We start from the raw sequence: 27,137 nt of genomic DNA on the forward strand, positions 1-27,137 counted from the left end.
CGAGCTCCGCCCGGGCCGGCCGGGGCAGCGTGCCCGGCGCTCGCGGGCAGCGTGTCCCGGGCCAGGGCGGGCGGCCCGCGGGGCTGTCGCGCGCGCCCCGGAGACGGCCCTAGGGGCTGGGCCCGGTGCGGGGCTGGGAGGAGCACGGGTGCTGGGCTGTGGCTGCACCCTGGGCCCCCCGCGGAGCAGAGGGGCTGGGCCAGATCCTGCTCCTTCTGCGAGACACGGGGGTGATCCTGCCTCAGTCTCCCTGCTCCAGCCCTTGGAAAAAACGGCTATGCATCTGCTTTGGTAAGGGGCCCTCATCTCAACCCTGAGACCAAGGCACAGAAAGCACCCAGTGGGAGGTGGACTGTTTTTCGGGGATTTGAATATTGTGGAGCAAGAACAAGGTAGGCAGGTAACAGGGGAATAGGAGCTGACCCGATGTGTGGCACAGACAAGTGACAGAGGTAAGCTGCTGCCCTTCTAATGTTCTTTCCCCCCAGGTCTGTACCTTGGCTCAGGTGCCCTGGAAAATATATGCACCTCTGCTGTGACTGAGGAGAGCAGGAGAAGCACGACAGGGGCCACAGAGCTGCTGTGCATTGGAGGCTCCTTCTGTGCATTAACCGTGCAGTTTTTGGGGACTCCAGATCTCAGCACCCAGCTCCCTACACTTGCTGGCATGACAGCCTGTCCACTGGGCCATTGTGCCCAGGCAGGACTCAGTGTTGTGCCCATAGACCAGGGCCAACTCGGGATGCTGAGGCCACATGTAGACCAGTGGATTCAATCCCTTGCTTTTGGCGGTGCATCCCAAGATGTACAAACAAGAATTGGCTATGACTGGTAGGTAAGAACAGTGGTGTCAGAAAACCCTTGTGCCGGAAAGGGACCTGTTGGCACAGGACTTGGTCAAAGGAAGGAGTGCTCTTAGGCTGACAAAGCATTGTCTCTCTCACAGGTGCCTCTACCCTCCCAGCACTTGGGCACAGGAGCAGTGCCACAGGAGGAAGGCCATTTCCTGGGAACCAGAGGAACAGCCTTGATTCCCAGCCTGTAGCCTCCACCCCTTGCATTTGGCACCATGCCCTGACCCCCTCACTAAGGGCCTGTACAGTCCCAGTCAGGCCTGAGACAGCCCATTTCTATAGCAGGAAGCCAGGCTTTTCCTCAAATGGCCAGGAGCAGCTGGGGCTGGCACTGGCAGGAGGGCAGTGCCTGGGAAAGGCATGGTGGGTATAGCTGCAGGGCAGCTGAGATGTTGTTAACCATTCTCAGCCCCAAATAAGTGGAACACATGGTCCTACTCTCTGTGGGAGGAAGTGGGTCAGGAATCTGCCACCAGGCATCTATGGCACAGATCAGTCTAAGCCTAGCGTACTTCCCTCAGCTTCAGGACAGCTCCCAGCCCTCCTTTTAGCCATTTCCCAGTCCTGCCCTTGCTCACATGCACCCCACCCTACTGGGATGGACCTTGGGCTCTTGTCCCAGCTGCTGGTACCCAGACTTTAGGCTTCCTTGTGCCAAGGCTCCTGGCAGCTTTGGGTGGTTCTGGACAGGCTACAGTGCATGCCCCTGGAGGACCCACTCTGTTAGAACTGCCTTGGTCAGGGCCATGGGACAAGCTGGGATCATGGTGCAGACACTAACTTTCTTACCCTCTGACAGTTGCAATAAACTTGGAGCATATAGATAAATACACTGGATGGGACCTTCAGAGATCATCTAGTCCAGTGGTTCTCAAACTTTTTTTTTCATGGACCGCTTGAAAATTGCTAAGGGTCTTGGTGGACCACTTAATAAACTTTTTTTTGTTCTACAAATCAAAGCACACAACTCATATTATAATATCAGTAGTCTTACCTTACAAGTACAGATATTCCCAATTGTTCCGCAACCTTTCTGCGGACTACCTGAATAGAGCTCGTGGACCAGTGGTGGTCTGCAGACCACAGTTTGAGAACCTCTGATCTAGTCCAACACCTATGACTTGTTTCCGGGCTAGGGGAAACCAATGCAATGACTGACATACAGGGCAAGTGTGGGGGGCTGGTCTGAGAAGCAGGCAGCCTCCATGGCTACATTTCTTGCTTCTGACCCACCCAGGCTCTGATCTTCCTCTGTCATCACATACTGTATTTTCCAGAGCACCCATCCAGTCCCCACAATGGCATCTGCCAAGGGGACACTGCCTATCCTTGGAAAATGGTCAGAGTCCTCCCTCCTCCCCACCCCCTCCCTGCTCCCTGATGATCCCTTTGTTAGTGAACCATCCTCCAGTGCAACCCTCTGACCCACCAGGGCCAAGAGCCAAGGGTAAACAGAGTGCTCTTTTCTGGTCATAGTATTTCAGTCATTGGTGATGCGTAGGGGGTGCACGCGGGTGCCTGTGCACCCCTTGAGCATAGTGGTGCACCCCCTACGAAAAGGCACTACTGACACTGTTGGTGGTGCCTGTGGGCAGTCGCTACTCACCACCCTCCCCCCCACTACTGCCAACAGTGCTGGTGGCGTCTGCGGGTGGTCAGCGATTACTGCTGGCCGCCGTCGACGCTGCCAGAGGCATCTGTGGATGGTTGCCAACCCCTGGTTGGTGCTCGCCACCCCCCTCCCCAGCTGCTGACAGTGCCAGTGGCATCTGCAGGAGCTTCCTGCTTATTGCCGCTGTGAGCAGCACCATGCTCCCTGCCCGCCCAGCCACCACGGGCACGTGTTGTTCATGATTTCAATACTCAAGGCACTTGCAAAAACTGACACCAAGATTCCCCAAGTCAGGGGTTCCAGGGCGCTTCACTCCCAACCTACAACCTGTGCTAGGCCAGGCCAGGGCTCCCTCCACACACAGCCCTGCTGTTACCCCTACCCACAGTCTCCTGCTAGCTGTGCCCTGGGTGCTCCCTCATCTCAATTCTAGTGCTGTCCTTCGTTCCCAACTCATAGCCCACCTCCTCTCCCAGCTCTGGCAGATGCACTGGTATACCATGAGGTCTGTGCAGTTCTGCAGAAACTACAGAGCCTGCCATAGCGCAGAGGGCTGCTCTGCTTGCATCAGTGGGGAAACAGTAGTGCAAAGAGAAGCAAGGCTGCACAGGAGTTGGGGTTCCCCAGCTCTCCCTCCTTGGGTATCCCCTTCCTGAGAGGACATCTGCCCCTGTGCTCTAGAGAAGGGTCCAGTGGAAAAGAACAGGAATCAGCACACCCGGACTGCTGGGTGCCCTCACTGTCCAGGGCATACTTCCCATGGGGGAGTGTCACGGAGAGAAGCCGAGGGAAAGGCAGTGGGATATGAGCAAGAGCTAGCTTCATCTTGAGCACCAGGGATCTGACTCATCTTCCCACCAATCAGCGAAATGGGAGCACCCTCTGGTGGCCACACGGCCAGATGCTGTGTTGGCTCTAGGCTGGGATGTATGGAGTTAGGGCCATAAACTTGCTGCATCAGAGAGCAACAGGTCTGATTTTAACCCTGCTTATGTTATGCAAGTTCACCTATAGCTAGGTCTACACTCTACAATGGTAATGTTGTGTCTTCTTTCTCTGCATGCCCTCATTAATATGCAAGTTCAGAGGTTTGGGGGTACTTGCACCTATTTTTACTGTTTGTGGGCCTGGATTTTACTCTTTGGGGTTAAAGCATGCAATTGTAACAGGCAGGTGGATCCCATTTTGTGTCCGAGGGCCCTCCCTTCCCAAATGGTGATGTCTGTAGGCACACTGATGTCACCAATGGAAAGTTACACAAAGGTCAGTGACAGGTCAGCCCTCACTAGGAACATAAGAACTGCCATTTACTGGGTCAGACCATGAGATCGGGGTGGGCAATTATTTCTGCTGGAAAGCTGCTTAATGAATTTTGGTGAATTTGTCTAGGGCTGCAGAAGTAGCCCTACGCCCTGGTTGCCATCTTGGGATGTTTGCCACTGGAAGTCCCACTAGCTGCATGTGGCGGTAGGGAGTGTGGAAGGCAGCAGGCTCCATCACATGAGGCTTTGCGAGTCCCAGGAGCTGCACATGAGCCCCGCAGAGTAGAGGTAGGCCAGCCTGGCGCCACTCTCCTGCCACATGCAGCTCCTGGAACTGGCCGGAGCCATGCAGCACCTGGCGGCAGTGCCTGCAAGGGCCACAAACACCCTAAGAGCCCACTGCTTGGTGCTGCTGCTGGCAGCAGGGGCTGTGTGCTATGGGGGACAGTGGCAGGTCCCTACACCCCGCTACCTTCCCTTACCCCACAAACCTCACACATACCCACACGCTGACAACCCAAGCTCTGTGCTCCCACCACCCCACTGGGCACAGGCCCCAGGCTCCGTGCTCCTGCCAGTCCCAGCCGCATTGTCCATGCACCCAGCTGCAGCTTCCCTATCTGCTGCCTGGAGCAAGTGCTGCAGCAGGGGCATGATGAGGAGCCTCTGGAAGCCAGGGAAGCTGAACAGGTCCCCTGGCAGCTGCAGCAGGCAGGGCGCCTGGAAGCTGTGCATGCTGGCTGGGGCTGGAGTCAGGGCCCTCCTGTGTAGAAGGGTGGGAGCAAAGTGCACCAGTGGGATGGGGGCATAATTAATTGGTGGGTGCCCGCAGGACAGATGAAATGGCCCAGCAAGCTGGATTTCGCCCCGGGCCGTGTTTTGCCCACCACTGCCATAGGTCCATCTTGCCCCGTATCCTGTGTCACATAGTGGCTGAGAGCAGATGCTTAAAGGAAGAGTGAATTGGATGTGACCAGGATTTTTTCCACTGTTCCTCTCTCACTTGTACCCTTTAGCATTGAGAGTCTAGGAAGTTCTGATTCTAGGCCTGTACCCCTAACTCACATGCTCAATAGCCATTGAGGCACCTTTCCTCCAAGAATTTGTCCAATCCCTTTTTTGAATCGGTTAAAGTCAGCTTCTACAGTGTCTGGTGGCAATGAGTTTAATTACACACTGTGTAAAAAATAACTTCCTTTTGTTAATTTTAAACTTACTACCTACTAATTTCATTTTATGACCCTTAGGGAGCCGCATTGGAGTGGCGCTCAGTTTTAGCATAGAAATGGTGTGTGTAAGGAGAAATTTGGGACAGGTGTTACTCAGCTTCTCAAAGGGAAAGCACCTACTTGCTATAGTAGATTCAGATAGAGGCCTGATGCTCACTATAGCAGTAAGAGCTGAAATCCCTGGGAATAGTGTTGAGTAGGTCAGGGTCTAATAGAGCTGGGGTTGCCTATACAGTCTTAGAGGACCAGTGGCAGAGAAGCAACGGTGAACCCTGATAGCAGCAACCAGAATAGTGATCCCCAGCAGGGAAATAGTGGCAAGTCAAGTGCAAACATCCTTACCTGGCACTCGCTACTTTGTCTGGTGTAGGTGGTGGAGCCCAAGAAGTAAAGCAGCAACCCCTGGCAGGAGGATGAGTTGGGCCGCCCTACCCAGCACTTCCTACTTTGGCTTGTGTAGGCACTAGGCAGTGGTGGGCAATTGTTTTGACTAGATGGCCACATTAGGAATATGTGTGAGCTGTTGCAGGCCAGAGCAGGGCATGTGGGGTGCTAACCTGGTCTGGCCTGGTGTGGTGGGGGGTGAGTAATTGATATTGTCTGACCCAGGCTGGTCCAGCCTGGACACAGATGAAGCAGGCAGGTGGGGTCTCCATGGTCAGGACCATTGTGGGCAGGGTGCACTTGGCCAGGTGGATAGGATGGGTGTATGGGCAGGCAGGGAGAGGCATCCAGGAGTGAGATGGGCGAGCAGGCCAGGGCCAGGGCCAGGATTGAAATCATGCAGGAGTGACAGCGCAGGGCTGGGGCCTGGGGCAGAGCCACAGTCTGCTCCCTGCACAGCAGGGACAGACAGGGAGGAGCTTGTGGCTCTGCCCCAGGTCCCAGCCCCACACTGTTACTGCTCCACGATCCTTACCCCCACCTACCTGTCCTGCTCCCAGGTGCTGCTCCCTGCCTCCCTGCAGCCCCATCCCAACCACCCGGCCAAGAAAGCCTTGCCTGCAGCGGTCCTGGATGATCTCCATGGAGACCCCACCTGCCTCAGCTGTGGGTGCAGGACAGAAGGGCCAGGTCTGGTGGCATCAGAGACACTAGCAGTGGGAGCTGGAAGGAGCCACTGATCAGGCTGCTAGGAAGTGGAGTCCAGCTGCCACACCACCCCTGCTCTGCCATGCACCCAAGGATGACAAGACCAGCTGCACAAACCACAGCCTGGGATGCCCTAGCACCTTGCCCAGGCAGGGCTGAGGGACCTGCCACAGGCTGGATAAAATCCCTTGGTGGGCTGGATCCAGTCTGCAGGCCATATTTTGCCCACCCCTGCAGTAGAGCCCCTGGAAGGCAGCCTTGGGTTAGTCTTCCCTCCCACCTGAGAGGGCTAGGTGGTAGTTCCCAAGGTTGGTTTGCCAGTGACTGAGACTGTTAATTGTATTGAGTTTCAGTTCATGTTAATAGTTAAAGTTTTCTCTAAGACTGGCTGTTTGCTCCCTTTTCCCCTGTAATAAACCATGACGTAGTTGAACATTGCTTGTGAGTTGGAAAGTGGTTTCACTTTGGAACACTTGGTTAAAATGGATTTTCCAAGTTTCTCCATGCAAGCTGGAGTCAAATTTGGAAAGCTTGTTTTAGACTCCTAAAATTGAGCCCAGCCCCTGTTACTGCCATCCAGGTAGAAGGGTTATGTGATACTGGGAGAAGTGGTACCCCTAGGGCAGGGGTGGGCAATTATTTCAGGGGGAGGGCCGCTTACTGAGTTTTGGCAAGCCACTGGGGGCCGATGACAGGCAGCCAGAGAGAGATAAATATTAATTTTCTAAATTTTTTAGGTACCCCGTGGGCCAGATAGAATGGCCTGGCAGGCCGCATTCAGCCTGTGGGCTGCATTTTGCCCACCCCTGCCCTAGGGTCTGAGTGCTCAGGTAATGGATCTGAAAGGGTCCAGGGCAGCTTACTCAGGGCTCCAAGCCCCAGATAGTCACAGCGGAGTCAGGCACAGCACTCGCTGCATCTAGGCTCCCAGTAGGCACAGGACTGGGAAGGGTTACATGAGCTGCCATGAGGAGCCCCCTATCATTAGACTTACAACCAGTGCCAGGGCATAGTTAGCTCTGTGTAGCGTATTGGGTAGACAAGGCTGGCCCTGGGACTGAGCAGTGGTCTACTAGGTGCAGCCCTAAGGCTGGCTCATGGCTGCATGCTTCCTGGGAGTCTGAGCTTCCTGCATGCATTCTGGGATGAGAAGCTGCAGCCTGGTCCTGTGTGTGGGTTTGGGGGGGTGTAGGCAGACAGCAGGGAAAGCTTCAAGCTGTGTCAGCTGTTGTTAATTAAAGAAAGGACCCCCATCAGGAAAGGTACATGTCTTGTGCCAGCCCAGCATTGGTGTGCCACAAACACAATCAATTTAGTGGGGTAGTCACAGCATCTCGGCACAAAGTTTGAATGGATGTAAAAGCTCAGCTGGGCGCAAGTATGGTGTTCCTCAGCCTGAGCTAACAGTGACAGGAGGAGGCTCTGTGTTGTAAGGAAGGGTCAGGGACCTCAGGATTCAGGCTAAAGGGGAAAGCCTGGGGAAGCACAGATCACAGGCTGGCACAGCATGGCCAGTAGATGACAGAAGGGCCCTGGAAGTTGTTACCATCATCTGAGTGAGGGAGTGGCCACTGTCCTTGGGATCAGCAGGACTGGGGTGGTGCCTGCTTTTCCTGAGCATAACCTAGAGTCTATAGCAACAGCCCAGCAACCTTCTGCAGGTTCCCAAACATAGGCAGGCAGAGTTGAGCCACCTGGCCACATCCAGTCTGTGGACACTGTCTCTCTGGCAGCTATGGGAGTATTCAGGCACCTGCCTCTACTGCTGCTCCTCATCCTTGGCACCTCAGGTAGGTACACCAGAGCTGAAATTCCTGCAATCCAGCCACAGGAAGAACTTGTTCCTGCCAGGCTTTGCTGCCTGTGGATCAAATGCTGAGTGATGGCAGGTCCCTGTGGAGCAGAACCACCAGAGATCTATGCTGGTAGGCTCCCTCTCTGCTAGAGTCTCTGTGATGCTGATGGTGGCTGTATTCCTCCAGTAGCCAGCGCTGCCTGAGTCCCTAAGGCACTGGAAGGACTCCTCAGAGACTTAGCACTGCCCAGGAGCCACCCCAGCCTGAGTACCCATGGCACTGGCAACGCAACACCTCACAACTGTGGGCTGTGTCTCCTCTCAGGTTGGGGCTGGAGGAAGGTGGGCATGTAAGCATTCAGTGCTGAGCCCAAGCTATGCAGTGTCCCACAGACGGATGACAGTATCTCTTCCTCTTTCAGGGGTCTTCGTGAGAGCCACAGGTAAGAACAGAACAGAAGGATTCACACCTGGCAACCTGCCACATTCACGCTTGAGTCAGTTATCCCTACCCTTTGCTTTGTGCTGGGAAAACACCAGAGTCCAGATAAGCCCTGTAGAGTGTGGGCTCAGCCACCAATCCAGCCAAAGATATAGGAGTGTCTGTTTGGGGAGGGGAGGGGGGAGAGGGAGTTTTCTACATCTTTGTATATATTTACACATTCCTGGGTAAGTGCTATGTGGGTGAGTCTGCCCAAGTGGTTATGGCTGTATGTGTAAACATGCATTGTGGTATAGCTGTGTGTATAAATATGAATATCAATGCCCCAGTGTATGCTTGGCTGTAAGGTTGTATGAATGTGTGTATAGATGCTCCCATGTGTGTACCCCTGAATGTGGCTCTGTGTGTGTGAATATGTGTATTGGTATGCCCGTATATATGCACAGCTGGGTGGGTGTCCATGTGTATGTGCCCATGTGAGTATAGATGACTCTGTGCATGAACGAGTGGCTGTGGCTGTGAATGTATACATGGTGATGCTTCTGTGTGCATATCTGTGGCAGATGGGTGCCAGGGGTGTGCATATGGCCTATGTGGATGTCAGTATGTGTGGAAATACATGCTGAATGGATGCCCAGGGGTGTGTGGGTCTGTCTGTGTGGCTGTGGGTGTGAGCAGCGGTGTACCATGTGTGTGAATGTGTGTGCACCACGTATGTGTGTCCATGTCCCAGTGCATGGGAAGCACTTTATTCAGGCTCCAGTAGAGGGGCTGTAATCTCTCCAAATCCAAGGACATATGATAGCCTGTGGTAAGCAATGCACCTCTAAGTGGTGCTTTAAGTGGAAAGGGGTGCAGGGGCAAGGCCAAGGTAACTGTTCCAGGGCATTCCCAGCCAGGACACACGGCAAAAGATGCACCTGTTTCCCTGAATGGGTAGTGCCCATCTCCTCCAGGAAGGGTCACAGGGCCCTGCCAGGCTGGAGCTAGAATGGGGCAAGTTCTCTGACACCACCTCCATACCCAGCACTGCTTGATCTTCCGCGTACTGTGAATGTGAGTGAGAATGCGCCGCCTGGCATGTCCATCGCAGAATTCATCGTCAACTGCACGTACTTGAACAGTAACATCAGCGTCACTCTGCAAAGTGTAACCCCCCCCACTGCTTTCTTCAACCCACCTGCCATCAGCTCTAGTGACACTGTGGACAAAGGCTACAGCATTAAGGTAGGGCAGAGGGTAGGTACCAAATAAAGTGCTCCAGACATGAGGTGTCTGCCCAAACCTCCTTAGTCTGCCTTGGCACAAGGCAAAGAGGAAGGCATCTCCAAGGCTGCCAGGGCTGGCAGACCCCCATATAGCTCTGATGCAGGTATAGGATCCAGACACTGGCAGTGCCAAGACAAGGCTGCGCCAAAGGCTCCGGTTCCCTGGGATCAGAATTTTCAGTAGAGACAAAGAGCCCAATGGCTCCATTGCTCTGTACCAGTGCTGTGTACTACCCTTGGGCCAGGACAGTACTGGGTGAGGGTGACATCTGCCTTCCCTCCCAGTGGGGAATAGGGGATTTGCCAGGACTCTGCTGTGACTAGAAGTCTGTCCAGAGCCAGTGTCAGAACCAGAAGGGAAGGCCAAGAAAGACTGAATTAAACCTACAGGTTAGGGAACTCCCCTCTTGTCAGCATGGAGGCGGAAAAGGATCTTGGGGTCATCATTGACTCCAAGATGAACATGGGCCGGCAGTGTGGGGAGGCAGTTAGGAAGGCCAACTGCACCTTGTCATGCATCCACAGATGCATCTCAAGCAGGTCCAAAGAGGTGATCCTCCCCCTCTATGCGGCACTGGTCAGGCCGCAGTTGGAGTACTGTGTCCAGTTCTGGGCGCCACACTTCAAGAGGGATGTCGACAGCATGGAAAGGGTCCAGAGGAGGACTAATCGTATGATCAGGGGACAACAGGGCAGGCGCTATGAGAAGAGGCTACGGGACCTGAACCTGTTCAGCCTCCAAAAGAGAAGGTTGAGGGGGGATCTTGTGGCCTGTTATAAACTAGTCAGGGGGGATCAGCAGGCATTGGGGGAGTCACTGTTCCCCCGAGCACCGCCAGGAGTGACCAGGAATAACGGTCACAAGCTGGCAGAGGGTAGGTTTAGGTTAGATATCAGGAGGTGCTACTTCACGGTCAGGGCGGCTAGGGTCTGGAACCAGCTTCCAAGAGAAGTGGTGCTGGCTCCTACCCTGGGGGTGTTTAAGAGGAGGTTAGATGAACATCTTGCTGGGGTCGTTTGACCCCAGTATTCTTTCCTGCCATGGCAGGGGGTCGGACTAGATGATCTGCTCAGGTCCCTTCCAACCCTAGAAACTATGAAACTATGAAACTGCTGCCTGTGGGATTCGGGCTCTGGACTGGGGCTCCCATTGCATGTAGGGGGCTGGAATAGCAACATACTCATTGGGCTAGCTCTTCTGTTAACTACTGTTACCCTCTGCTAGATCACACTCAGCCCTGCTGCTGCCCTGGATGCCAGGCAGGTGAATCAATACACACTGGTCCTGCAGGCCCAGTGCCCAGCTGAGGAGCTTGTTGAGACACAGCTATTTGTCCAGGTCAGGCCAGAAGATGCTGCCCCCCAGTGCATGGGCAAGTTTGCAAGTGCAGGTAAGGCTGGGACTGGGAGGGAGGGAGCCTTGGTTAGATGGAGCACCCATATTTCTAGAAACTGGGGTAACTTTGTCTGTACGAAGTGCCAGCATGGCTTAGTATAAGGGTATTCTGGCAGGGCCAGTAGAGCATTTCTTGTGTTAACAGGAGTCCGCTGGCCCTCAGCCCTGTGTGATGGATGTGATCTGGGCTACAGCATGTTCCACCTTGTAGAGCACAGGTCAAGTGCTTGCCCAATTTTTGATGCCTGAAAGAACCTCTGAGCCCACCCTCCTTACCTGTGTTCACTTCTTTGCTGCAGATGGGGATCTGGTGGAAGTCCCAGAGAATGTGGCTCCATTGTTACCCATCTACACTGTGGTCCTGCGGCGCCCAGTGTGTGGGCTGAGGGTAAGCTAAGCATGGAGTTAGGCTTGGCCCTCTTCCTGCTGAGGTTCTAGGGCACCTAGCATGCCAAGCCCAGAAAAGCTTTCTCCTACTAACAGCCACGGAGTTTGTGGAAATATAGAGTGATAGCATCCCCAAGTACGCTATTCCTCTTGGCAATGCTAGTTGCACTTGGCCTGGGGGGCACAGGGCATAGGGGTTGAAGACAGTGCTGCCCCACCCAGAGCTTGCTCCTGAAACCACTCTAAATATGGCTGCTAACCAATCCTGCTAAAACAGCTAAACTGTTTCCTTCCCCACTCTGTCTCCAGTCTAGGTCCCATGAAACCATGAGCCACCAGAAAATAGGGAAAGGGACAGCACAGCCTGAAATTTGGGGAATAGACGGTGGAAGGAGTGAAGAGCTGTTCACAGTCTAGGGTAGCAGTCACTATGAAGGGACTCATCTCCAGGCAGGAAAGAGTCCAGAGGAGAGCCATGCGCATGATCAGAGGTCAGGAAAACAGATCTTACGATGATAGGCTGAGAGATATGGGACTCTTGAGCCTGGAAAAGCATAGGCTCAGGGGTGATCTGATGGCTACCTATAAGTTTATCGGGGTGACCACCAGGATCTGGGGGAACATTTGTTCACCAGAGCGCCCCAAGGGATGACGAGGTCAAATGGTCACAAACTCCTGCAAGACCGTTTCAGGCTGGACATAAGGAAGAATTTCTTTACTGTCCGAGCCCCCAAGGTCTGGAACAGCCTGCCATCGGAGGTGGTTCAAGCACCTACATTGAACACCTTCAAGAGTAAATTGGATGCTTATCTTGCTGGGATCCTATGACCCCAGCTGACTTTCTGCCCTTTGGGCGGGGGGCTGGACTTGATGATCTCCCGAGGTCCCTTCCAGCCCTGATGTCTATGAAATCTATGATATGAAAGGATCTGTGATAGGCATTGTTCTGGGCTCTGTGGAAAAGGGTCTCTGTCAAATGGGGCTGGAGGCATGAGGTCCCTACTCACTCTGGATGAACCCCTTTCACTCCCACAGTTCACCATTGAAGACAACAACTCACCATTCAGTATCAGCTCCAGTGGCCAGGTGCTGGCCCCAGAAACTGGCTCCTCCTTGAGACATCACAATCAGGTGAGTGCCAAGGCTTGCTCCTCTTAGGGACCCCTGCCACTAACTTTCACCTACTATGTGGTACCCTTCATTCTCTACCACCTCTTTTCCCCATCCAAACCAAGACAACCCATCTCTTTCTCACTCCTGTATGGAAACCTTCATTCTCTGTTAATTCTAACCCTTCCCGAGGACACACCTCCACCTTCCTAGCTGTGCTCTTGGGGCATCCTTTGCTCCCCCTCGCAGGACTCCATGTCCTCATCATTCCCTCAGCACTAGGACTTAGCTTCCTCTACCTCTTGGTGCCCATCTGGAGCTTCTCCTAAATACCCCTGCCTGTGCAATGGCCTATGCCAATGGCATGACTTTCCCTCCTCTTCCTAGCATGTCATCCCTTACACCTGCCTACACAGCACAGCGGGCAACCATAGCTTCTCACTATGTCCTTTGTCTCCAGTTCAGACTGCAGATATTGGTGACTGACAGAAGAGGAAGGAACTGCAGCGGGATCCTGAAGGTGCAAGTGCTGCATGTTCACCAGCCCCGTGTCAACTTCACGTAAGTGACAGGGATCAGTTGGCAAAGTCAGGAGGTGGGGCTGTGGATATACATAACAGGAGTGCTGAGGTAGAAGGCATATGCAGAGAATTTAGGGTCTAGGGATGTGAGGCACAGGGATGTGTTAGAGGCATAGGTAGGAGTTGTGGGGGCAGAGGTGTGGTATCCAGGGGAGGTGGAGAACAGGGGCATGGGGTACAATGAGAGGTGTGAGGGGCAGGGATGGTGGGTTGGAGATGCTGACCTGGGATGGCAGAAGCAAGCTGCCCCAAGCACAGGCAGCACAGCATCTCTGGACAGCAGACCAGCGTGCGCCGCAAGACAGCATTGTCTCCTCATTCCTATTTGCCAGAGAGTCACTGGCACAACTGCCTGGGGTCAGGTCTTGAAGCTGGGGCCCACAACAAGTGAGTGCCCAGCTGTGGAGAGCTAAGTGTGAGGTGGTTTCCCTGGGGTGAGCTGACCCACGGCTCTACCATTGCTCCAGGGTGCCATGGCAGGCTGTGATGGTGGAGGAGAACACGGGACCCATGCAGAGAATCACAAAAGTCTCAGCCAGTGGAAACAACGTGCGCTACAAGATCATTGCACCAGCCTTTCACAGGCTCTACACTATCAACCCATGTGAGCCAGGCCTGTACATGGCCCACAACACTGTATGGGAACAAGACATCCTCCAATAACAGTGTATCTAGGAGTGGGAAGCTCAGGGCTCTTCCCCTCTAATGTGATGGGGGCAGTCAGGGAGGTGGGTGTCAGAGTTTTTCCGTTTAATTGGGAAAAACTCAAGGAAGCATCCCTTAGGGCTGTCCCCATAATGTGATGGGGGACAGCTTGGTCGGGGGGGGAACTCAGCTTGTTTCACAGTAATAGCACCTCCCCTTAGTCCCTGTCAATGCCCAGGGCCCCCTTATGCCTCATGCCCTGAAATTCTTGTCCACCCTTATGCAGGGACAGGTGAGATCCACAACACCTACAGTGTGGACCTGGGGCAGTTCCCAGAGGCAGCCCACACTCAGCTGCTAGTGCAAGCCTATGACATGCTGCACCCCAGCGACAGTGCCACCATGATGCTCAACATTACTGTGCTGAAGGCCAATGTCCTGCCGCCCCGCTGCTCACCTGATGTTTTTGTGTAAGGCTGGAAGGGATGGGAGGGACAAGGCCTTTGTGGGGCTGCCATATGCCATTTTCCTGCAAACAGCATGAGGCAGTAGAGCTGGACCCAGGACTTCTGGGTTCTATCCTCGGTTCTGGGTGGGGAGTAGGGTCTAGTGGGATAGAGCTGGGAGTCAGGACTCCTGGGTTCTACATAGACTTTGTGAGGGGAGTGAGATCCAGTGGGTCAGAGGAGGGGCTGTGAGTCAGAAGTCCTGCATTCTACCCCCAGCTCTTCAACAAATGTCCTGAAGGGTCAGGAGTAGTGTCCTTGCTCTGGCTGTGCCTATGAAGTGGCCAGAGCACCCTATCCCACAGGGAAATCTAGAGCTACCTGTGGTTCTGGGGCCACAGGTGAGTAATGGCATCATGCAGCTGGCACAGTTAAGCTACACGCAGTACACCATGAGCTTTGGGGAGCAAACCCAGAGCACAAGGATAGAGGAAAGGGCCCACGGTGAATACTTCTTTTGCCCATTCAGGTGATCTACCATTCTCAGCTGGGTCTGGCATGCACTCTCCTCTCCTCTCACCTCCCCAGGGCACAATTGCCAGAGACCACTCCCATTGACAGGACTCTGATGACTCTGACCTGTACAGACTCTGATGTCAGCAATAGCTCCCTGCACTACCAGGTTGAAGGTGACCAGAGATCCCGCTACATATTCCGCATGAAGGGCCACCAGCTGCAAGTGAGCTGCCTCATCTAGGCCGAGATAGCAACTCTATGCTAGTGTTGGTCACAGCACAGCCAACAGGGCTTAATAGGGAACACCTTAGACCGGGGGTAGGCAACCCCTGGCACACGTGCCAATTAGTAGTATGAGAAATTTTCCCTGGCATGCCAGGAGGTGTGCAAGAAAATGGTTTAAAAAAACATTTTTTTTAAGTTGCTGCTCCAGGCTCTCCAGAGCAGCCACAGGTCCCAGCACTGCAGCATGTGCTGGGGGCAGAGTCAGGAGAACACAGGCAGGATGCTGTCTGTGTTCTGCCACCCCCGCCCCCTGTCCCCGGGCTGTGCACCACAGGTTGGCCTGGCTCCTGGAGGGGAACCACAGGTGGGTGAAGCCAGGGCCTGGGCAGGTGCTGCCAAGGGCCACTGCGCTGGAGGTTCCTGGCCAGCTCAGCCCTGAGTGCTGCCCACAGCACCTGTTGCTGGGACCTGGTAGGGCTTCCACAGCTGAGCTCCCTCACTGGGGATGGGTCTGCCCCACTTGCAATGTGCCTGGTGTGCAGAGAGGTCAAGCCCAGAACCAGGAGCCCCTGGAGCTCGGCATTCTGCCCTAGCCGGGCAGCATCTCCTTGTGGGCAAGGTGGCTGCAGCCCATCCCCACAGAGCTACACGGGCTGGGCCAGGCCCCACCTCGGGTGTCACTGGGTGCCCCCGCCCACCGTGGCCTGAGTCTGTAGAGCCCCAAGGCAGCCTGCACTTCTCTCCCAGCCCCCCTGTCTTTCAGTTGCCGCCTTCCTAAGGCCCCCTCCTTCTTCCCACACTGCCCGGACTCGGCCCTGAGCACCCAGCCCTGGTGCTTGGCACCCCAGTGCTGCCTCTGCCTGGGCAGAGTCCCAGCCGGGCCCTCCCTCCCAGCCCTTGGGCCCAGGCTTCCCCTGCTGTTGGCCCTATGTCCCCAGCCCCGGTGGCTGCTACTGGGGTGTCCCTGCCTTCCTCCGCTGGATACTGCCCTGCATCAGCGGGCCTGAACCACAGCCGGTAGCAATGGGAGATGTGAGGGGCAAGGGACACGCTCTCTTTCTCTTTTTCCTTTTTTTCTTTCTTCTTTTTCTTTCTCTCCTCTCTGTCTCTTTTCTCTCCTCTCTTTTTTCTCTCTTCTTTCTTTCTCTTGTCTTTTTTCTCTCCTTTTTTCTCTCCCCTGTTCTTGTCTCTTTTTCTATTCTGTTTTCTTTCCCTCTTTTTCTCTTCTCTTTTTCTTTTTTCTTTCTCTTTCCCTCTTTCTCTTTTTTTCTCACTCATCACAACATGCTTAAGGAAAAAAGAATACACAACAACAAAGGTGGTATATGCAGTTTTATTTATTGTCACCAGGTTTAGAAATCTTGGAAAACCTGGTATTTACTGTAAAAAACCCAATATTTATAATTATTAACTATATTAATATGCAGTGCATCCTGCCATGTACCCCCTGCCCCAGTTTTGTTTTCCTGGCAAGCTGGCACTCCAGCACCTTACAAGGTAGACATTGAGGTTTTTTCAGCACTCTGCCCAGAAATGTTGTCTACCCCTGCTTTAGACTGGCAGGGTCAAGGCCACTCTCCAGCAAATGAAGGGAGCTCAGCTATAAGCTGGCCAGTCCTGGCACTGGGGCTGCAGCACAGCAAGGCATGTGTTGTCTGGAGCTGCCAGACTTCAGTAAGTGTGGGACTCTTTCCACGTTCTCAGATTGGTGATGGCAGCCTGTGACTCCACAGAAAATCTTCCCCTTACACTCCCTGTAACTCTTCCAGGCCAGCCCATACTGATCACTTGTGACATTTGGGACAGACAGAGTCCATTTGGCTGGGGCCCCTATAGGATCCTAGGGCTCAGATGGGGTCTATGTAGGGATCCTAGGGCTCAGATGGGCTCCTGTTTGTATTCCACAGCCCAGGTGGGTACTGTGTCGCCAGGGTGTCCCCAAACCGAGATAGGCTCTATGTATCTGGGGTATGACTCTTATTCCTGTGAGCAAGCAACTGCATGAGCATCCCTGGGGTAATGCTATGAAAACTCCATGTCCCTTTTGAGCCAGGTTTTGATCTCCACTCCATTTGGGATCTTACAGGTCAACGCCACCCTGGACTATGACAGTGAATCCATTGCTGCTGCTGACTTCCAGTATGTGGCCACCATCCTGGTGACAGACAGGAGGCAACCTCCCCAGACCAGTAAGTGTTCTGGTCCCTGCCCAGGACCCTCTTGCTCCCAAGGTACACTCACAGGGTGGCATGTAGGAGCTTGACACACAGTTATTAAGCACTCTGAAGATGCAGCCACTGGACTCTATGAGTCCCAGAATGTACTAGGACAGGGCTGCTTAACTTCTAGCCACAGAGCCTTGGAATCCAGCCCACAGGGTTCCCCATGGGTAAGAAATTTGGTGACAAGGGAGCAGCAGCAGCTAATACTGACATCCTTCCCCCTGCCAAATTCCACAGACTGCAACCCCCAAGCTCTGTGCAGCAGGGTGGGGCTGAGCCACACCTCTTCCCAGCTGGATTGGGGCCACACCATGCTCCCTCCCTCTGCCTGAATTGGGCCTGGACCATGCCCCCTCCTCTCCCTCTCCCCTCTCCTCACAGCTGGATTGGGGTTTTGTCATGTACCCTGCCCTCTTACCCCGCCCCCTTCAGCTGGATCAGTGCAGGGCCATGCCCCTTTCCAAGGCCATTTGGCTGGAGCCATTTGGCTGGGGACACTGTCTAGTCCCCCCCTACTCTGCACGGCCAGATGGGGTATCACTTGTGACTGTCCCAGGTGCCGCATCAGAACCACTGGCCAGATCCAGCCTGTGGATAGACTGGGTACTGCCCATCTGGCCTACTGGCCAAAAAGATTGAGCACCACTGTACTAGGGTTTTTCGGTCTCCAGTTGTGATCAGCCGTTCAGGAGACTCAGGTAAAGGCAAAAGAACTTCCCATTCTCTTAGAGACCAAACCCCAGGAGAATCCTCCCCATAACCCCATAATATCAGCCCTGGAAACTTAGTTCCAATTCACTACCCCAGAAATCCCAAATGCTGGTAAGTTATTCCCTCCCCAGTTACCCCAAAAATACAGGATCTGGGTCTAGGTTCTGCATGGCCCAACCTGGCTGAACTGCTCTGGTCTTTGTGTTGTGCAGCCAGTGTGTCTGTGCTGGTGACAGTGACCCCTGTGAACGAGTACCCACCTGCATGTCCAGGGCACTCTACATTCAGCGTGAGAGAGGATGCTGCATTTGGTTACGTCATTGGTTTTGTAAATGGTACCGACTGGGACTATCCCTTCAACAGCATCATATACAGCCTCATTGGAGGTGCAGGTGGCAGCCTTCCTGCTTTCTACATTGGTCTACACAGTGGTGAGGCACCCTGGCTATACTTGTGTACTGGGTAGCTGGGGCCAGTCAGAGCACTCCCTCCCCTTTCTGTACTTTCCACAGAAATCCTACAGGGCCTGTCAGAGCTCCCCTCACCCACTATGACCCAGTTTGGGGCCTGTCAGAACAATTCCACAACACGTCCCCATTGGGGCCTCCTGGAACCCATTCAGAGCACCCTAGCCTATACCCCACAGAGCGAACAGTCAGAGCACCCTGCACCATATCCCCCAAGGAGATGGCACAGAGCCAGTCAGGACATTTCCCACTCTCTACCAACTGAGGGGCCCTTACTTCACCTAATCCTGAGTCTTTTATTCCCTCACCCCCTCCACAATGATCCTCTTCTCACCTAGTCCCAACCTGAGCCCCAAATTCCTGAGCCTGAGGACTTTCAATGGGTAGGATCTAGAGTAGTTAGGGGCAAGAAGTAGCATATACAATATTGCTTGTCATGGCCATGGCAGGAAGGATTTGTGTACTCAGACCACTGGACTATGAGAGACAGACGACCTACCAGCTAACTGTGAAGCTGCAGGATGTGCACAATGACGTGGACCCGACGTTCCAGCGGAGTGTGTCCTGCAATATCACCATCAATGTGCAGGTGATGCTGCTAGCCTAGTAGTGTCCATCAACCTCTGACTGCACTGTGGGTGGGCATGGCCAGAACTGGGCTGGGAGGAACGAAGAACCTTTCATTAAGCTCAGGGTGCTGGATGTGTGGTGTGCCAAATGCAGCCAGGCACTGAGGGCAGGCAACTTGGAGGGATTCAGCCATGGGCTCTGCTGAAATGGAACCGAAGTCTCCAGCCCACTTGTGGCCTCTGCCTCTTAAGGCATTCAGGTATAGCACAGAGCTCCCAGGACACCAATGGGGGCTATGGAGAGCATGCTGCTGGGGAGAGGGAACTCCCTGAATTGCTGCCTGGGCTCTTCCTGCCTCCAGCCTGGCCTTGTTCAGTGCCCAGGATGACAGGGCTTGAGGCATGAAGTAGCTGGTTTGCCAAAAGCATTGGCTAGCTCAAGCTCCCACAGATTTTAGCTGTGCCTGTGCATGTGCAACACATTTGCAAATCTAGCTGCAAGGGCACAATTTGGGGCTCCTGAAATGAGGAAATGCAGTCAGTAACTGCCTGGCTACCTATAGTTTGCCTTCTGTTTTCATATGAGACACTCTCTCAGCATCCTGTGGCCCCACTTTGTTCATGTACCTTCCAGCCTCTAAATCACATGGGACAGGCCAGCTCCTCCTCCTTACAATCTGATTCTCAAGCACCAGGACAGGGCTAGCTGCTATGTGAAAATGGTCTGGGGTCCTGGAATTACCCTGCAGAACCACTGAATTCTTCTCTGCAGCCTGAACAAATTCCTTCTCATGCAGTTGTATCTGAAATTTCTCGGATCAGCCGGGTCCTGGCCCAGTGTGGTGTGTGGCAGTTAGCCTGTAGTAGCTGGTGGCTCCAGGGGTCTATACAGCTTCAGCTGCCCAGTGCAGTATATGGCTAGGTTGTGGTTTTTATGTGGCTATAATTTAGAGTCTATAGGCATATGCTTCTAACCATCCTGTGCCCTCCAGCTTGGATGCTGTAGGATGCTACACAGCATGCCCAGCTTCATCCAATGCTAGCATCAATAGGATGCCCCCTACCGCACTTCTCTCTGGAGTAGAGACTCATGCTGCTGGAGCCATTGGGGAATCCCTGGTAATTGCCAGCACAGTGCATGATCTATGACAAATGCAGAACCACTTTGCTCTAGTAGCAGAAGGCATAGAGATGTGGGACTCATTGTCATGGAACATGAGGCTGCACTGGGAGTTTTGCAGAATTACTTGCAGAAGGAGGGGAGTGTTGGAACTCACCACTGGCCCTGCAATAGAGGCTGTCCTATGTGGAGAATCCTGTTGACTCCATCCAGCATGAAGCACCACTGCAGGGCAAATGGTGTCAGTGCCCCAGGGAGGGCTGACCAGCACAGCCATGGGATAGGAGAGCTGAGCTATCAGCCAGGGACTTACTCTCACATTTCTGTGTTTGTCAGGATGTTAATGACCAGCCCCCAATCTGCCAACCCATGATTAAGGAACTCTCCATATACTCCACACTGGCCCCCAGTCAGCCTGTCACATCTCTGGAGTGCTTGGACTATGACAGGAGCACTGTACTGCCCTTGTGTTACACCATTGTCGGAGGTGAGCAGGGTGCTGGACTCCTCAGCCTAGGGGGACTAGTCCAGCCATGGGGATGGTGTCCCCATTGGGCATGTAGGGACACTAGCCCAGCCTGGCAAGGTGAGAAGGTGCTGGGTTCAGGCCCACCCTAGTGCAGCCTCTCACCAAGCTGCCCTGGTACAAAGGAGATTGGTCTAAACAGGGCTTTCCTTCCTCAGGCAACATCAATGGACGGTTCCATTTGCGTGGGAACACCCTTTACCACAACCACTTCTCTTACGACCCTGATGGGATCGTCGACCCCTTAACCTTTGAGCTTCTGGTGGAAGTGTTGGACAGCTGCAGCCCGCCACACCACAGCACAACTGCCACAGTGATTGTGCATGTGATTCCCTGGGCCACAACCGTGCCCACCACTAGCACCTTGCTCGCGGTAGGAGTGTCTGTCATAGAAGACAGCCTCTGCCTCCAATCCCTTGTACCAGGGTTACTGCTCTCAACAGCCCAGCTGCCCCATGACAGCTCTCTTATAACCCTCCATCATATCTGATAGCGCCCCAGGCTTCCTTTCCTTTTAGTGTCCTGCAACTCCAACTCCACAGAATCAGCTGTCCCTACATGTCCTACCTTTGCATCCCTACTTGATCTCTACAGGGCTTCTCTGACTACCTTGTCTTCCTGGGTGTGGGTTCTGGCCTTGGTGGCTGGGCAAGAATTGGCCTATAACTTTAGTGTCAGATAGTGAGACTGAAAAGGTCTCACTTTTTGCTGGCCATCCAGCCCATGCTTTGCTTCTGTGGGCAGCTTGCGGGCTGCCACCCCACACTATTCTTCCTCTGTGGGAGCTTTTAGTTTATGGACCACTGGGTTTCACTGAACACCAGGCTGAGAATTATAGTGTGGGCAAGGACTGGCTCAGACAAGGCTTCCCTCAGCTGAGAGGGGTCATAGAGCATCCACTGGTCGCAAACTGGCACTTGTCCCCATTTTCTAGCAGGGAAACTAGGGCAGAGTGAGGTGGATACAGCAACCTGCACCCTGGTTTGCCAGTGCCTTGTGCTCCCCACCAGGAGGTATGTCTGGCAACACACCCAAGCCTTGGCTTGCCCAGGCATTGGTATCAGGTTTCTCTCTTGCAGACACCAAGGAAAGAACCACTAGTAATCACCCGGACAGACTACTTCTGGGAGCCCACACCCTGGTTTATGGTGGTGCTGACCATCTCCAGCATTCTTCTTCTGGCAGCCCTTGGATGGCTGGCCTGGGGACTCCTGTGCTGGTGAGTAGGGACTGAGAGCAGTGCCTTGCTGTGGTCAGAAGTCTGCTGGCCTGACCTGCCCCAGGCATGGCCAGCAGGAGCCTCTGCTGTTCCAAAATAGCAGTGCTCTAGTACAGCTCTATCTGCCAGAGACAACAGCCAGCCTGTGCTTCCCACATCCTGCAATTCTGCCCCCAACTCCTCTTCCCTCTGCCCATGAGCAAAGGCATGTCCCCCACCCTATGTCCTCACAGATTCCCTGTGCTCCTCAATGCAGGTCCATCCGCAGAGAACCAACCCAGGTGCTTCTTCAGGACAGGTAAGTGAGAGATGCCTTTCTTCTGCATTCTGGTCCGGCACTGGCACAACCTGCAGCAGTGCATGGGCCAAGCATCAGAGAGGAGTGCAGGCAACTATCTCCAGCAGTCCTGTGGGAGCGGCTGGGTCTGACCTGCTTGACTCAGTGTCTGGATTCCACCTCCTGCATTGGGTTGCTATGCTGCCTTGTTTGCCTCTTAGGTTGAAAGTTCCCAGCTTGGCTAGTCTGGGCCAGACTTGATGATCCAGGAGGACGTGCCCATGGCTCTGAATCACTATTGATACCACCTGCAGTGCCAGGGTTGTTCTGACTCCTGGAGAGCTGAGATCAAGGCCTGGCAGCCTGTGCACACTGGCCGCCTGGCAGCCTGTGCACACTGGCCGCCTTGCTGCCCTCATTGCAGCAGGGTGCTTAGCACTAGGATTTAAGCCCAATTCTCCTGGGGTGACACTTACCCTTGTGATGGTCCCTAGGTCATGTGGATATGCATCCTCCTGTATGGCGCTACTGCCCCGCTGTCCTTTCCCATGGCTGTGCATCCCTCTTGTGCCCATTCCTGCACACTGTGGTCCCACAGAAACTTTCCCACCAGCTTTGCCCTTGGGCCCTGGGTCTGACCCACTCCATTGCACTCACATGTCAGCCCATTGGTTTGAGGAGGGATTGACATGCCTTTAAAAGCAGTACTCAATGACCAGGATCTCCAGTGATAGAGTGCAGCCAGTGCCCGCACCTTAACTGCATGAAGAGAGTGGCTTCCCCTGCAGATGAACAGCAGGGTAGCAGCTGTTGGGTAGAAAAGAGCACATTTGACTAGTGTGTGCCTTGCCTGTGGGCTCCTCTGCTAATTACCTCTTGCTCCCTTTAGATCCCTGCCCCACACAGATTCTGTGAAGAGAGAGAAAGGGGCCCTGCATGATCTGAGCAAGGAGATGGATTCTTCCAGCATCCTGAGCTTGGTATGGCTGAGTATGCGCCATCACAGCCAGCCACAAACCCTGCCAAGGCGGCCACCTCTAGAACACTGTGTCTTATGCTGTGCTTTGGCTGGGCACCATTACCATCTCACCCTCTACCCATCCTGAGGGCAGGCAGCAACTGCTGCTGTCCCTGCCGAGCCAGCCCTATATTTGCTGAGACTCCCTGCTAATGCAATGGAAGAGTCAGTGCTCCTGCCCTATTCTCTACAGCTCCCCGTGCTGAGAGAGGCTGAGACTGATCTAACACTACCAAAGGCAATGCTTCTTCCCAGCTCTCTGCTGGGCGGTTGTCTGCGCCCCTATCCACGAGTCTTGGCCTTTCAGGTATATTAGGGCAGGCAGTGCAGTGGTCTCAGCACTTAGCATCTGTTCCTTTCTCTCTTGTAGGGGCAGTTTGATGGCCGTGCCCAGGACCCCTGTGAGTATATATTCTCCCAACCTTCCTTTTCCCCTGACTGCAGCGGGGAAAGCTCTGTGACAGCAGGAGGAGGAAATGCCTGTCTATATCTAGTGCTAGCCCTTTGGGGAATGGTATGCCACTCTCAACCCTGCACTGCCCCCGGGCTGTGCGGGCTTTTGTAGCAGACGGAGGGCACACATTCATGAACTACACCCAATCTCATCTTTAGTGTGCCAATGTATACTCAGGGACTGTAGATTTTGGCCTTCCTTGTGCCTTCCTGATGCAGGGTCCAGCACGGATTCCAAGGCTCTGTGGGCTAGAAGTTAAGCAGCGCTGTCCTAGTACATTCTGGGACTCACAGAGTCCAGTGGCCGCATCTTCAAAGTGCTTAATAACTGTGTGTCAAGCTCCTACATGCTACCCTGTGGGTGTACCTTGGGAGCAAGAGAGTCCTGGGCAGGGACCAGAACACTTACTGGTCTGGGGAAGCTGCCTACTGTCTGTCACCAGGATGGTAGCCACATACGGGAAGCCAGCAGTGGCAATGGATTCACTGTCATAGTCCAGTGTGTTGTTGACCTGTAAGATCCCAAACTGGGGGGAGAGGGGGTTTCAAAACCTGGTTCAAAAGGGACATGGAGTTTTTATGGCATGCTGGGACCTATCATTTCAAGAAACCATGCCTTGAGGTTGATGTAGCAGTGAGCCTTCAGCAGTGAGGCTGCATTTTGCCCCTCCTATACAGTATCTCCCCCAATGCAGAGGAACCCCTGCTCACCAACGGATGCAATTCAACATATAGCTCTGTCCCCAGGCTTTCAGGGAAGAAGCTGTTGGCATTAGGGAGACACCCACCTGCATGTATCTTATCTGCCATGCCCTTGAAGTTTCTGCTGCCTTTGGCTTCTAGCCTTGGTGATTCGTGGTGCCCGCTAGTGCCTGTGGCATCTGTGGAATACACTGATGATTCCAGTGACCTGAAGTTCCCAGTCTTCTCTAGCACTCCTGGCAGACCAGGTGACTCAGCCCAGGGCAACCAAACCATGCTTTCCTCTGCATTCAGTAGTAGGCATTCACCTGATCAGGGTGCAGGCTGCCCAAAATCTAAGGTTCCTGAGCAACTGCCCTGGCACATGAGTGTCTTGGGCAGTTCATGGAGCATCCAGGGCCACGGCAGCACTATTACCAGTGCCTGAGTGTGGCATTCCAGTGTTCCGTGGAGGCTGGGCCTGGGTCCTGTAGTGCCAGTGCCAGGGCACGCCAGTGCTCCACAGAAGTATTGGAAGTTCCAGTATGCCACGGGGCTGGGGAGATTGCGTCCTTCATGCTGTGACACATGTACCCTGCTTTCTGTCTCCAGTGACAAGCCGAGAATATCTCTTCAACAGCAGCACTGGAGCACGGCGTTGGATCTGAATGCATCCCTTTCACCCCTGCACTGCTAGACCTAAGAAACATACCTCGTCCCCTCCCCATGCTACTAGATTAATTTAAGTACAAGTGCATACCCTGGCCCAGCTACCCCACCTCAGAACTTTGGAGAACCTTGTTTCTGTGTTCATCTATTGATTAATGGTCTGGGAGGGGAGGTCAGTAATATATGCATATTGGGAGTGTGATGCCCATTGTGTCCACTGTGAGTGTGCGGTGGCAGCAGTATTACCAGTTTTATAGGTTCCCATTTAGATTTTAAAGCTTTATTCTAACCATTTATATTTGCTGATTGGGTAAATGTAATTACCCATATTGGCAGGCAATTAAGTGAAGGTGACCCCTTTTCTTTGAGTCACAGGAGTACTAGCTTGCAAACTGTAAGGCAGGGGTCTTTTTCAATCTACTGTTATCTACTGTCATCTTGGAGAGTGCCTGTCAGATCACTTTGGCATTCCTAACCAATCAACATGCTATTTAAGTAATCAAGAATCACCCAAGGAGCATAATAGATAGTTGCATAGGTTAGGTTTGGATATCAGAAGTCTGAGATATACTGAATACAACCTATTATCTGACAAGTGACAAACAGAATTGAATACAAGCACTTGGACCAGAGAACAGCAGAAATCAAGATTTCTTACTACTCTTAATCATCAGCTGTCAGCTCTTTAGTATCTCTGATATGTTCATTGATGATCAAGTAATTCTTCAGAAGGCAATGTTGCCCTTGTTGCAAGACATTCATGAGAATGCAGTCCTTGCTATTTCTAGTTTAAAATATTTAAGCCACTTGCTTAAAGTTAGGTCTCATCTGTCTCTACCTTACTCTGACAGTAGAACTTCTGGATGCAAACAGCAGGTGCCAGAGCATGCACATACCTAGGTGTTTCTAGCAGCATTATGTGGCTTCACTCAGTAGTGGTGCTGCCAGAGCATAAAGTACACCTAGGGAGGTACTAGCTACTGAAGACCCTGCAGGGCAGGGGGCTGGACTCGATGATCTCCCGAGGTCCCTTCCAGCCCTAACGTCTATGAAATCTATGAAATCTATGAAATCAAAAGGCCCTCAAATACTGTATTCAGCTAGTAGCTGTTGAATGGCTACTGCCAATACACACTGCTTGCATTGCTCCCAGACGGGTTCCCGGGGGGTCCGCTCATCTGGAGGGGCCTGGTGAAATATGGCCAGTGGAGCTGAAGGTCCAGTATTGGAACTGTGAGGCCTGGCAGAGGCAAAGGCCAAGACTGTGTAAGAATGGGACTGTCCCAGAGAGCCTATATAGAGACAATTGCAGTGCACTCGGTAACTCTGTGCACTTTCTGGGGGTGGTTCTGGAGTGGCACACCCTTCTTTCCCATTGACTGCTTCAGGGCCCTTGTATCCCAGCTCTCTCCTAGGCTGTTTCCTTTACTGTCCAGTAGATGGCATGAGTGTACAGCAAATCTCTGATGCTTTCTTAAATGTTCAATGACCATTTTGTGCTTGGAAGCTTGTCCAACTTCCCCTCCCACTTGTAGCTTGTCCAATAAAAGATACCACAAAAAAGAATTGTCTAATGAACTCCTCATCATGTCCCCAAATTCAGAAAATGTGGTTGGCACCTTCTTTGACTACGTCTAATTTAGGGCCAGGCAACCTTTTCCAGGTGAGAGTGCAAACGGCCTGCACTGGGTCAGAGGCCAGCAGGCAGAGTGGCCAGTAGGATCTTGCTGCCACCACCGCTTGTCTCTGTGACAACACAGGGAGAGTGCCTGCAGCTGGTGCTCACTTCTGTGAGCTGAAGCTCCTCAGGGCTGAACCTCCACACCTGAAGCCCCTCACTGCTGAATGCCTCCAAAGCCCCACATCCATGGGCTGGATCTAATCTATGATCCGCAGGCTGCTAACCCCTGCTCTAATTCCTTTGAGTTCAAATCCTAAAGGACTCATACAGAACAAGAGACTGCACACTGAAGGAACAAAATAGTTTACTGTATTTTCTGTGTGTACCACATATCTTCAAATAAGATATATGTCTTGTTTTGGGAAGGTAGATTGAAGCAAAAAGTTTTTACCAGATCACATCTGAATCCTGACCATGGGAGGGATAATGAATGAATGACCAGTGCTGCTCGGGCATCACTACATTTTTCACACCCTCACAGCCACTGCTGTATGGGGAGCAGCTTTTGGCTGCTCAAGTAGTTCAACAGTGTCTATGAAAAGATTAAAAACCGTGACGCTGCATTTACAATGTCCCTTTGCTTCTATTCCAGACAGAAATTGGTTCCTCACTTAAGACACTCCTTCCAATTTTGAAAAGCTAATTTTGTGGGGAAAGGTATGTG

The 27,137-nt window shown here is 53.2% G+C and overlaps 1 protein-coding gene across 14 annotated transcripts; it reads left to right on the top strand.

Annotated features, from left to right (window-relative positions):
* Window positions 1-36: 36 nt before the first annotated feature.
* On the top strand, window positions 37-26,484 carry CDHR4 (cadherin related family member 4). Of its 14 annotated transcripts, none has more exons than XM_090022312.1 (20): window positions 37-831; window positions 8,267-8,287; window positions 9,314-9,525; window positions 10,780-10,945; window positions 11,250-11,338; window positions 12,373-12,468; window positions 12,908-13,008; window positions 13,496-13,632; window positions 13,960-14,143; window positions 14,708-14,858; window positions 16,947-17,049; window positions 18,006-18,224; window positions 18,710-18,849; window positions 20,286-20,436; window positions 20,634-20,848; window positions 21,555-21,694; window positions 21,951-21,992; window positions 22,861-22,951; window positions 23,360-23,390; window positions 24,736-26,479. In XM_090022312.1, exons 1-20 carry the CDS (start codon window positions 804-806, stop codon window positions 24,789-24,791), a joined length of 2,373 nt encoding a protein of 790 aa, XP_089878438.1. In that variant the 5' UTR covers window positions 37-803; the 3' UTR covers window positions 24,792-26,479. The 14 variants fall into 14 exon arrangements, 13 of the variants coding, with proteins under 13 accessions (XP_089878438.1, XP_089878431.1, XP_089878432.1 ...); XM_090022305.1 differs by having other exon boundaries at window positions 37-392; window positions 489-8,287; XM_090022306.1 differs by having other exon boundaries at window positions 37-291; window positions 489-8,287.
* The last annotated feature ends 653 nt before the right edge of the window (window positions 26,485-27,137 follow it).

The sequence above is a fragment of the Crocodylus siamensis genome, chromosome 11 (assembly GCF_052110815.1).
Source record: "Crocodylus siamensis isolate JL-2025a chromosome 11, ASM5211081v1, whole genome shotgun sequence".
Taxonomy (NCBI): Eukaryota; Metazoa; Chordata; order Crocodylia; family Crocodylidae; genus Crocodylus; species Crocodylus siamensis.